The sequence below is a fragment of the Alligator sinensis genome, unplaced genomic scaffold, assembly GCF_000455745.1.
Source record: "Alligator sinensis unplaced genomic scaffold, ASM45574v1 scaffold1107_1, whole genome shotgun sequence".
NCBI lineage: Eukaryota > Metazoa > Chordata > Crocodylia > Alligatoridae > Alligator > Alligator sinensis.
In genome coordinates this window covers 444,898-457,863 of record NW_005842787.1, presented here as the reverse complement: position 1 = coordinate 457,863, position 12,966 = coordinate 444,898, and the positions used below count along the sequence as shown (strand labels likewise).

Sequence of the window (12,966 nt, the reverse complement as noted above, 5' to 3'; positions counted from 1 at the left end):
GAACCTGTCAGTCCTGACCCTGGGGACCTGGACTCTCAAAGCCTGGAAAACCAAAAGACCTCAACTATCTGCTACATAGTTCCCATCTCAGAATCCGTTCTAGCTAATGGCCCATCTCTCAGAGATGCCTTTGCTATTGAGGGGTTGATTCTGCCACATCAGCAGGGGACCAGAGAGGACAGGGGAGTTCTCTGTCCCCAGTCCTGGAGCTGCTCCTCCCAGGAGCCAGGAACTGATCAGTGCTGGGATGGGGTTGCACTCTGCCCTGCGCTTCCCCACCCCTTCCCAGCACTGCATGGCTCCTGGCTCCCTACAGGAACTGGGAGCCAAACAGCACTGGGACTGGGGAGATGCCAGTGAGCCCCTGGCTGAGCAGGGGTTCCCCACCCATCAGGGAGTTAGCCAGGATCTATCCCACTCCTAGGGCAGCTGCCAGCCAGACCCCAGCCAGACAGGGATTCCTTGCCCAGCAGGGGGCTTGCCAGGAGCTCTCCCACTCCTAGGGCAGCTAGTGGGGAGCCCGCCGCTGGGCTGGGATTCCCTGTCCAGCAGGCAGCTGGCTGGAACCTATCCCACTCCTGGGGCAGCTGCCCCCAGAAGTGAGACAACTTCCAGTAAGCCCCCTGCTATGTGGGGGAGCCCCCCTGGGCATGAGGCTCACTGGCAGCTGCGTGTCCCAATGTGCACAGGCCCAGGAGAGCTCTGCTAGCTGCTGTGGCAGTGATCTTGCAGCTCCATGCACATCAGGACCCCTCCTGACGTGCACAAAGCCAGAAGCCAGCCACTGCTGCAGCTGGCAGAGCTCTCCTGGCCCCACATGCTTTGGGACTGGACCCCGTGATCCCTGGCAGCCCTTGGGCTACCACCCCAGGGGAGCCTGGAGTTCCCCCTGGCTGCTGCAGGGAAGCAGAGCAGGGTAGAAGCAGCTCTGTACTGGGTTGCTGCCATTGGGAACAGATTTGCTCCCAACAGGGTGCACATGTAGACACGTTCCCAGGAAAGGCTTACTGCACAGTATTGTACTGCACAGTCAGCCTGTATCACATTAATAGCATGTGTAGATGCATCCACAGACAGCATAATATAATCCATATAGTGATAAAAGCAACATAAATAAATATAGCACAACATTGCATTTTCACGGAGCTCACACATACCATATCAGTAAAACAAACATAAGAAAAACCTGCAGAATACCCCTCTAACACCTAGAATTATAGTGAGGTTTGTGACAATAGTCTAAAGCTACCAAAGTACTTTGAATTATCTAGAAACTAATTAGGAAGAAGATTGGCTAAGAATGAGACAGAAAAGAAGCTTAGTTTTTAATGACATATATCTGAAAGTTACTGTATAAAACTGTGAAAGTACTTTATGATAGTGGTCAGGTACAGTACTTATAATGTGGTGATTGTGTTAGCAAATGTAGCAACCACCAGACTCATTGTAATAGCTAATATTCAGTTCTTGCTGTTTAGCTCTGTTTCTCTGATAGCTGGCTGGGACACCTGGGTACCCATCTCTTATTTTTCACTTAGTTACCCACCTCTTTAGTTATTTCTTAGAGCGCAGAAAGAAGTGAGTTTTTTGCATGATCTGGTTCCTGAAAGCACTCTATAGCTATGGCATAACACATGTGCATGGCTGCAGAGCACTTTTAAAATGGCTGACTGTGCAAAAAATTAACCCTTGTTAAATCAGGTAGTAAATGAAGCTGCTCTAAATTAGAGCACTTAGGAATCTTCTATACAGTTCCCTTAAAGGATTAAGTGTCAGGCCCTGGGTCTATCACATGGAGGAGGCAGAGAATTCAAGGAGACTTAGCTAGCTGGCTGGCTGCCTCCATGCAGGTGGGGGTGGGGTGTGATCGAGCCAGCAATGAGGTCTGGCGGGTCCTTGGCCAGGTCCCACCCCCCCTGGGAGAGGGTCCCCAATGTCCACTGGCTCTGGAGGAGAAGAACCAGAGGCCCCCCACCTGTATTGACAGCCAGGAGCTTCTAAAGCAGGCAACAGTGCCCCCTGCTGCCTGTGCCTATGGAGGCACTGAACCCCCATGCACAGGAGCCACATATGTGTTGGGTTTGGATGATGCTGTAACTTTAAGCACTTTGCATAAAGTGCAAAAAGTTACAGCATGATTGAGGTGCCCTTTATAACTTCTGTAAACACCCTTAGTTTTGAAGAAGTGCATTTCTGTCCACAGGACAGAAAGGAAAATTACAGGAATATGATTTATCATAATCTCAAAGTCCCTACCTTTGACAGTACTCTATCCTTAATAGTGTCTATGATTATTAACACTAGGTTTGACCCTGTAGCAGGGTGCAGGCCTGTGGCTGCAACCCAACTGCTGGGCTGAGACAGAGATTTCCTGTTTACCTGCTTGGGAAGAGTGGGCAAGTTGATGGGAATAATTAGCTGGCCCAAAGGAAGTGAAGAAGCTCTCAGAGAAAGAGGCTGAGGAGGGAGAGAATATGAGGGAGCTGATCAAAAAGCACCATGCCAGAATTGTCTCTCTCTAGGTCTGTAGAGAGAATACCAGGTGTATGGTTTTTGGATTTAAAGGGCCAGGCAGAGAAAAGAGGTGGAAAAGCTGAGCCCTGCAGCCTGGGACAGAGTACTCTTTCTCTGAGTCTGAAAAGTGAAGGGAAATCAGAGGATGGTTCCCGTGTTTGTTGTTTGTGTACTTGAAGAGAAGATGTGTTTGTTTATCTGAAGGTAAAAGTCTCGTTTGTGTTCTCTAGAGACAAGGCCTCTGGGGGTACAATAAATGGACTGATTGGCCAGTTGTACATGTGCTGGGGGTTTAGTTCTCCCTAAAGTGAAATGGTGGGTTTTTAATTGGTGGGTTTTTGTTTTGATTAAAAACCCACTGTTTCAATTTAGAGACTTCTGTCACTGTGATGGAACAATGACAGCCCCCGTCAACTCATGCCCCCACCCTGCCACCATTGGCAGGCTCCGCCGAAAGAAAAAAAAAGTGGTGAGGGACCTGATCCTTTTTTTCCCCCCAGAGCCTGCCCACGTCTCCTACAGCCAGGAGGCAAGCTGCTGGTGGGCTCTGAGCTGCGGGTGGCCCAGGTCCTTCCCTCTGTGGCAGTGGCACCCCCACCCCAGGTGGCACCCACCCACTAGCACCCCACCCAGCCAGTCCCAGGAGGCATCACCACCGTGGAGGGAAGCACCAGGCCCCCCACAGCTCAGGGACTGTGCAACCCAGAGGCAGTTCACATGGGCAAGCTCCACTGAGGAAAAAAAGAAAAAAGTGGCTAGGGGCCTGATCTTTTTTTTTTCCCCTCTCCCAGAGAATTGCCTGTGTCTCCCACAGCCAAGGAGTGAGTGGCTTGGCCCGTGCACCATCCCTGCCACTATCTCCAGATACATTGCTGTAATGTGTTATGTAGCAAACTAAAATACATCAGATGTCTTTTACTTTGCTCTGTAAAAAAAGTTAGTTAAATTGAAATATGCCACCACAGGTGTACACAGTTACAGAATTTAATTGCAATAAGCCATTGAATATGTACACCGTGACACAATTAGATTGCTAAAAAGGCAATTAAACTGCTAAAAAGGGCAATTTCTTCACATTTACAAGGACCCTTCATCACGTGTACAAGGGCCCATTGTGATGATAAAAGGGCTCTTGAGTCTGTCAGAGGGAGTATACCACACTACGGACCCCTTGCTGCAGAACTTGAACATGCATTTTTTCTTAAGCCTGAAGTAAGACTGCTGTATAGAAACAACTGAGCCTCACTAACATATATGTGAAGAAACTTTATACTGAAGTTTACAAGAGAATTTAATGAAATGTTGAAACAGGATGTTTACAGCTTAAGAGGTAGAGATGATGGTAAAATATATGGTACTGTTTCCATTTCCTTACTGGATCACTTTTATGAGCATTCAGCATAGTGTAAATGCTCAATATTAGTCACATATGCAATGTAAAATTTATGTTGTAGAGTTAGTTGAGTTAGCAACATCAGTTAACACACAAACAATTATATTTTCTGTTTTAATAATTTGTTTGCATTTTAAATCTCCATATGGAATTGTAAATTGTGACTTGCATGCGAAAACATAGACACTTAGGAAAATTATGACTAACTTCAAATAATAAATACATATGAGAATTGCACAAACTGCTCCCAGGAAATAAACAACAGAAAAAAGCCAAAATTCATTAGTTAAATTACTCAGAATATTTTGATCAGCATTGCTGTAGATAAGAGTTTAATGAAACAAAGAACAATTTGGAAAAGCAACTGATTAAAGACAATTCAAGGAGGAAAATGTTTTATTGTAGAAAGAAAATAGATAGCTAAGCCTGGTATGGGATTTGACTTACTGCAATGTAAACTAGGCTGTGAACTCCAAGTTGCTGCATGGTAACTGCCCACATGTGGGCCCTTAATCCAGAGGAAATTTGAAGAAGCTTAGGCTGCAAACAGATATCACCTTTGTGCCCCCATAAGTTTTGTTCTAGTGGCTCAAAGTGAAAGCAAAAATATGCCCATGCCCTCTGTTATGCCACAGATGCCCAAATGTGCTATTATGTGGCAGATGTCTGTTTTAAAGCAGGAAAGTGCAGGTAGCCTGCAGTTGCCTGTGCTCGCCGGGTGCCTTAAGCAGGTGGTCCCAGGAATTCAGGGGCCCGATCCTGAACACCCTGGGAATCCTTCTGCATGCAGAATAGGGCCCCTGAAGCCCTGGGAGCACCTGCCAGGATTTCCCCATTTTCAGAGGCACACCCAAGATTGGATTCTCTTGAGCACACCTCTGCAAGTGGAGGTACCTGGAGTTTCCCCGCTTGCAGTGTGTGAGCCACTCAGGTAGCCACACTGGAGAGATGTTGCTGGACATGTTGGGTCAGATGTACTGCTACACTCCGCCCCCTTTTACTCTAGCTAAGGAGCGTTGACTGAAGATCCACAGATCAGGACCCTGGCCTCCCTGGGCAGCTGGCCTGAGGCTTGCCCCTGGATTACGGGCTTCTCCCCAGGCCCTGCTCCCTGCTCAGAGATCATAACTGGTAACGCAAACCAATAATAATAATAAATGAAAAAGGTTGCACTTATTGTCATGCTGGCTATTTGTGGTCTCCACTGTCTGTTCCCTTTGTTGTAGTTCTGGTGCCCCTGTCAGCCCTGATCTGGGCACAGGTTGGCACCAGGGCTTCTGCCAGGCAAGGAAAAACTCACCCAGGCATCACACCATTTGAGCATCCCTGGCAGCAGCTGCTTCTCTTCACCCCAGAAGCCCCCCTTTCTAGTCGTTCCAGGCTGCTCTTAACTCCCCCCTCTTGCAGGGGTGGGCCTTCCCCAGCTGGGGCTGCTCATCATGGCTGCATCCACCATGCAAGGTTCTGGCTGGTCTGTGCAGCTGCAGTGCAGCTGTGTCTGTCTTTGTGGGGGGAGCGTGGGGTTCCGGGCTGGAGGCAGTTGGGACATGCTCCTCCTTGTAGTAATCGGGCTAGGTCTTGTTACACGGTGGCATTTCCCCAGTGTTGATCCATAGGATCAGGCCCCTGAAGCCCAGGAGTAGCAGGGGCTGAACCCTGTGGGACTATGGGTGATGTCTGTTTTGCCTAGCGATGTTTCAGTTGTGTTGGGTTCATTTGGCAACATTTAGCAAACTCTGTTTATATCCTCTGCAGTGAAAGTGTGGTAAGCTACCTTGCATTTAGCAAAAGGATAGGGGTTAAAACATTCACAAGGGCAGTTACTGCAAAGTAGCTGACACACGTAAGTTCACACCCTACTTTACCTCACACTAACTTGCTCTTATCCCCTGTGTTTCTCAGTTCTTTTCAGGTTGGCAAACCCATATTTGAAATCAGATTTTTTACAACCTTCTTATGCTTACTATAAAAGTAAGGGTAAAATAAAGGTGTTAATAATAAACTATATAGTGTATTTGAGTGAGGATCAGTGAGCACATCTACATGTGCTATTAATGCACACCATTAACTCTGGCACGTATTGCTGGAGTTTATTGCCCCTGGGACCACAGCATGTTGAGCCGGGTTGGAGCAGCCCTGCCTGGCAGAAGGTCCAGGGGGTCAGCCTGCCAGCCCAGGTCTACTCCAACCTGGCTCAGCGTGCTGCGGTGAGGATAACTGGGGCACAAGTGTGCTCCAGTGCAGAGCTAACCAGCAGGCAGCCCCCACACTGAAGCACCCTCGCGCCCCAGCCAGCCGCATCAACGTCTACGCATGTGTTGCTGCATACTAAAGAACTCTGCCATAGGATAGTATTTGTATCTACAAACACTAACCTGTGGCAGAGTTAATTAGTTTCTCGTGGCCTAATAGCGCTGCATGCGTAGATGCTGAGACATTTACTGCAGACCTAATTAAACAACTCCACAGTAAATGTCTCATGTACACACACTCTATGTGTTTCAAAGGGTTGACAAAAAACGTTTGATTGATAGAGAATACTTGACCTTAAAGACTAGGAGCATTCAGGGAATAGAGGAGCAAGATTATTTGCTCTAGATTGTAATAACATTTTCAGTGCCTTGCAACCCTCCATCCCACTCCCAAATGCTAACTGATTTTCAAGACTCCCTAATGTGGTGGACCCCACCAATTAGGAAAAAACTGACTAAATATTCAGGGCCAGATCCTAGGCTGCTGGAACTTGGGATAGCTCTGTTGGCTTTAGTTTACAAGGCCTTGTTTAGGCTTTGACCCTCACAAGTCATTCATAAATGGTTGGCATACAGTAACTAAGGAAATCCTTGGGAATGTAGTCTGCAGTCACATGGCTGAGGGAATACCACCATTCCCTTAAATCTGCTTCCAGAAAATAATGGCTTCTTTATATAATGACCTGGAGTGAACCCTTCCATTGGTTATTCAGGTAGGACAGAATGATTTCTTTATCTGGGAGGTCATAAACCCATTTTCTTTATACAGCTGGGTGAACAATACACTTTGTTAAATGGTAGCATAATTGTTCATATTTTATGCCCCTCAAGATTTTATTGAAGACAGAATTCAGCTCAATTTTGCACCTTTTTAGGTTCCCTGTTGTCTGTGCAAAGCCTGGGAAAAAGAGAAGTGTCTAAGGTAGCCTTGGAAAAAATTTTACTTCCTTAAAAGCAAGTTACACACCTGACTCATGGCTGGAGAGATTAATTTATCTGCTCAGGATATGTTGCTATAATACCTCTTCTAAAGGCCTAAACCACAAGAGTCCTTTTTTAGAGGAGAAACACTTAGGGGAAAATCCTATTTCACTTTATGCACCCAAATGGCCCCCACCCAGCCACATAACTGTCACTTTTAGCACTTATGCACAATTTACTATCTTATTCCACATTCAGTATAGATGTGCAAGAACTGATACCACTACCACACATGCTCAGTAGGCTGTGCTCTGGCCAGGCAAGTGTGTGGCATTGTATGCACATACTCAGGCAAGCATAGATCCAGGTGTGCAAACTGAAATAGGATTCTGCCCATAGTTCATATTTTCAATATATTTTTGCAACAAATAGATTGAAAATTTGTCAAAAAACATTTTCAAGGGCCCTTTATTTAATTTTCATTCCCAGGACAAAAAAATTCTAGCCTAGAATTAGATGTGAAATGTAAAATATGAGGTATGGTAATTTATTCATGGTGGAACAGAAGTGCAGGTGGGTTGACAACTGGACTTCGAATGGAAAGCAATTTTAACAATGGAAAGAAAGATTGGTACTTCTCTATAGTATGTGGCAACATTGAACCAGACTGACTGTTTGTTTGTATAAGAACACTTACTTCAGTCATATCACCAGCAGGAAGAAGTTCCATATCTGCCTTCAGACTGCATGCATTGATTACATAATTGTACCTGAAGAATGAAATGTTAGTGTTTTTAAATTCTCAAAATCAGAACAAAATCTCATGCATTTTGAATGACTGTCTGATCTATGTGAAATAGTGACAGTGGCTATCATTCACTCTTTCAGACCCAGCTCTCTCCCTCATGGTTTCTTTGCATATGTGTTGTAGCTGTATTAGGCTGTCAGCCCTGTGACAAAGCTGCTTCTGAAATTCTTATAATGAAATTCTATATGGGTAGATATACGTGCTGCACTTGGCAGCTTCCAGTGGAGGGTGAGAAAGTCATATCTACAGAGCGTTTAAAAACTGCAGAGAAAACTTCATAGGTATTTAAGGGAATTTAGTATTTCCTATATTTTTTCCATATTTCAATGGGTTGGATTCTTTTAGTATAGTTAATTTCTTCCAATTTTGGACTTAAAAAGTCTCATCCCATGTAAAATGGCCTTTTGTGTGATATGTGCAGCCTATATAAATATAGAAGCATGTACACCCCCTAATCACAATCGCTATGGAGAGGGAATAAGCCATCTGTATTAATTTTCTCGGCAGGGCTATTGGCATGTACACAGCTACACATTACTGTGGGTGGACTAGTACCCAAGCTAGATCATTTAAACCTAGCTTGGATATATCTGTACTGCTTTGCAGACTGCAGTGTAGATATGCAATATATCAATTAGTTGTGTCAGAACTCAGTAACTGCTGCTTTTGATTTCTGGGGATGTTCCTGTTATTTACCTTATGAAAACTGTAACACACTCATTGTCTTTTAATATTAGACACACATACTACTGCATCTGAAATCTGAACACATGCTACATAATAATAGGATTAAAATAATAATAAAATAATCATCACGATGTATGTACAGTACAGGTCCTGAGGAAAAAAAGTACCTAATAATGTCAGTCATGAAAAAAACCAAAAAACAAGAAACAAAAAACCAGCCATCATTTGCAGCCTGATATAAAGTTAATATCACTTTTAAATAATCCAATTGCCTTCAAAGATATAAAAATAATTAAAATAATTGACTAATTAGATTACTCAATTTGCAGTGTTGGAAGTACATGTATATAGAGGGACCTGGAAGCTTTAATTTTAAAGGAAGTTGATGCTGGGATCTTCACATAGGTGTTTTCTGTTTTGTGATTGATCTTGTTGCACTCTTTCTGGTAGCAACTTTTGGTTGGCTGTGGAGGTAATGTTTTGGGAAATAATGTTTGGCATTGATGACTGCAGCAGATTACTGGGTTCTACTGAATGTAGATTGAATCTAGCACTTTCAGTGCCCTTATATTTTGCCACATGTTTGTGTAAATATCACTTTTTACTGGTGCATCTATCATCTAAGAGAAATGGAGCTCATTGGAAAGAAAAAGGAACATACAGTAAAAACACACGTGTACATTATATTTTAATGTTTACCTCTGTTCATTATATTCTGTTCCAAATAATATATTTTGTCTAACGCTTCCATGAAATATCCATGCTTGCTGTGACACATAAGCTAATGTTCCATCAACACCTACTGTCCCATCATTCAAGTGCAACTGAAACAGATTTAAAAAAACTGTTTTATACTGCTTTTCCAAGCAATATTATAACATAAAGTAGGGGCATTTTATCTGAGTTTAATCCTGCAAATATATAAAGTAGGTATTTAGTTTGTGGCTTAAGAAGAACTTGCAGTTCTGTTGGGTATTTACCCAAACAATTCCTCTAGGATGCCCTAGTTATTGCCCTATTTTCAGGAATGGTTGAGAAGCAGAGGCTATCAAAGTGGCACAAAGAGCTTAAGCATCAATTACTATAAAACTAGCTAGAGGTACATCTGGGCACCCTGAGCAGTGGTGGTGTACTGGGCAGTGATGAGGCCGCTGGCAGTGGTAGCAGTGTTGTGTCAGCAGCAACAGTAACGATTTTTTGTGCCCCTCCTTAAGTCAGCACAGGGGCCTGGTGCCTCACTTGTCCCCTCTTTAACTTACTCTACTGGAACTAGCTTTAGTTTCTACTTATGTTGTTTCCCATTCCTCTGTGTAGAATCCCTCTCCTGTAGAAGGTAGGTTGGAGCTGAAGAATAGACATTTCAGAACCTTTCCAAGAGACTGACTTTCCATCAAAAATGTCAATGTATTGAAATCAAAATGTCCCATGGGAGCATGACAATTTTGAAAAAAATGTCACTGGAAACTAGGCAGGTCTCTAACAGAAACCTATTTGGTTTCCTGCCCCATTTTGGCAGCCCATCATCCGTACTGTTAGAAACTGACCACCCCAGATGTCCAATAGGGCAGTGCGAAATTTCGGCAGCCGTTTCTTTTCAGAAGTGTTTCAGGCCATTTCAGCACCCAAAACACCAAATCTGAATCAAAATGGAAGGCTCAGAAACATCTTTGAAATGAAATGAGGCATCCAAAACATTTCGGAAATGTTTTGGAAAATTTCAGAGTTTCAGAGCTGTTCTTCCAGGGAAACAGCTGTACACTGCTGCCCTGCCACACAACCTGGCTCCCTTCCCTGAGGTCCCTTCCAATCCCAGTACCCTGGGGGAGGGATGGAAAAACTGCAAAAAAGGCAGCATTGTTTGAACTGCCCTGCTTTCTGCCTTGGTGTCAGTTACTGAGCTGTGTGTTCCAGTTTTGCCTGTCAGCAGCTAGAGGTGCAGGGCCCCAGAACCCAGACTCCCCCTGCACCTATATCCTTGACAGCTGGCAGGCTTCGTGGCTGCAGCAGGGCCTAGGAGGTCTGCAGTTTTCACCTGCTGCATGCCCCAAGACAGACACAGTCAGTTGCATAAGCACCCATGTCAGGAGTTTTGCCTGTCAGTAGCCAGAGATGCAGGGCTGCAGAACCCAGAAGCCACTGAACCTATCTCCTTGACAGCTGGCAGGCTTCGTGGCCTCATCAGGGGCTAGCGTGCCTGCAGCTTTCACCCTGGTGTGCCTTACACACACACTGTCACCCATGTTACAAGTTTTGCTTGTTCACATCTTGAGGTGCAGTTTCCCCAAAACCCCTGCACCTATCTCCTTGAAACTTGGCAGGCTTTGTGGTCTCAGCAGGGGCTAGCAGGCCTGCAGTTTTGACCTTGCTGTGGCTTAACACATTCACGTGACATGAGTTTTGCTTTCAAGATTTCAGGTGCAGTTTCCCTGAAAACCCTGCACCTATCTCATTGAAACTTGGCAGAAGGGGCTACCATTCCTGTAGATTTAATCCAAATTAGGCCAGAAATGCCAAGTTACAGGCTGTTTCAAGCTTCCCCATTATAGCCTATGGGTGAAATGTCAAAACAGCATTGAAACAGTGAAACTGTTTCGACGAAATGAAACAGAACAGCGGTTTCGAATTGAAATTAAATTCAAAACAAAATGCTGTTCCATTGAAATGTCAAAATGCTGGTCGAAATGGAACGGTGCCATTTCGCACAGCCCTAGCATGCAGGACATTTCCATTTGCTCCACACACTTCTGTTTCCAGCAGACACAGTGCAGGGTCAGACTGTGAAGGTCTGTGGCAAGAGTAAATGCTTCTGAGAACCACAGCCACCTCCTGATCTTTCTGGTGGCAACAACATTTATCTCCAGCCTGTGGCTGCCACTGGGTGAAACTGCCCTGCATGCTTCTGTTCTCACAAGATATGTTGGAGTTGAACTGTGAAAAGCTGCAGAAGAAGCAATGCACCTGCCTGCATCTTTCTATTTTTCAAGATAGCTAACAGAACAGCATAACAGAACAAGTACTGTCAAATATTCAACAAGGTATATATTTCTAATATAAATGGAAAATAAAAGTCACTGTAGAAGTTATTCCAAAGTGATTCACATACCTGTCCTAGAATGGCTGATAATATTGAGCTCTTTCCACTTCCAATATTTCCACAAATACCCAAAACTTTTTCCTACAGAAGAGACATATTTTGAAGATGCTTGAACTATATTTGTAAAATAAGAACCCACGTCACATTGTCTACCATTCTGTGAGCATGGAACAAGTGTTTATACAGCCTGTTATACAGTGGCAACGCACATGGGGTGCACCCCCTGAGAGCGCCAGTGCATCCCCTGATAAGCCATGCACGCTGCTTCAGCAATGGGCAGGGGAGCAGGCGGGAGCACCGGTGCTCCCCCTGCAAGCACCGAGTGATCACTGCAGCTGCTCCCAAAAGTGGCCGCAGCCACTCCCGGAAGCGGCTGCAGTGATTGGCCACAGCGATCAGCCACAGGGGAACTGCCTCTGGGCAGTGTGATCTGCTGCAGAGGGACACCCCCCTTGCATCAAGATCTGCCATGGGGACCCTAACCCCCTGGGCAGTGAGACTGGTTGTGCCCCCGCTGACTAAGGTGGCACCAGTTGCCCATGCTGTTATACACGCTAATTCTTAAGAACAGTCCTATTCTGGAAAAGGCACATAAACATTTAATTGTAAACTTGTACTTATGTCTGTTCCCATAGCATAACTGTAATGCTTATCTGAAACCCAAGAAAATAGAGATAGTGTTAGAAGCAGTTTGATAAAATCTGTACAAAATAGTACAAAATATTGCCACTTGTAATAATACAGTAATGCAAAACTTTTTTAAAGGATGTTTTTATTGTATAGGGTGCTGTAGCCTAGGATTTTAATTAATGTAAGGAATTTACAAAATACACCTCTACTTTGGTGACTGGCATAAACAGCCAAGCTTGAATGTGTAGTTTATTTGCTAAAATTAGTCTCATTACTTAAGGGTGAGAGTTGCATTCCATTAACCATGTTCTGTGTTAGCCTACAATAGGGTCTTGTTCCATCCTTGGGTTTCCTGTGCACTACAACATAATAACAGTAAAAATTATTACAGGCGACCCTCGCCATTTGTGAGGGATACATTCCCATGACCCCTGTGCATGGTGAAATCCGTGAATAGGGCACTGTGTTCATAAACGCAGTCTGCCTACATGAACGCAGTGCCCCTGGTGGCTTGGGGGTGAGGCACAGCTCTGGCGGTGACAGCGGGACCACGGCAGTGACGGCAGGAGCCTGGTGGTGGCGGTGGGAGCCCGGTGGCAGGAGCCCAGCAGCAGCAAGTGCAGAGCTCCCGAAGAGCTCTGGTAAGTGTTTAAAGTGTATTTAAAAT

The 12,966-nt window shown here is 44.8% G+C and overlaps 1 protein-coding gene across 1 annotated transcript in view; it reads right to left on the bottom strand.

The window, feature by feature from the left end:
• The window catches only part of ABCC12 (ATP binding cassette subfamily C member 12), an 83,013-nt gene that overhangs the window by 42,700 nt on the left and 27,347 nt on the right, over positions 1-12,966 (bottom strand). Inside the window, exons 11-13 of the mRNA XM_006034972.1 lie at positions 11,679-11,750; positions 9,275-9,399; positions 7,778-7,850 (exon numbers count right to left, since the gene is read on the bottom strand). Of these exons, the coding sequence (XP_006035034.1) occupies positions 7,778-7,850; positions 9,275-9,399; positions 11,679-11,750 (270 nt within the window). The remainder of the gene's footprint in view (positions 1-7,777; positions 7,851-9,274; positions 9,400-11,678; positions 11,751-12,966) is intronic.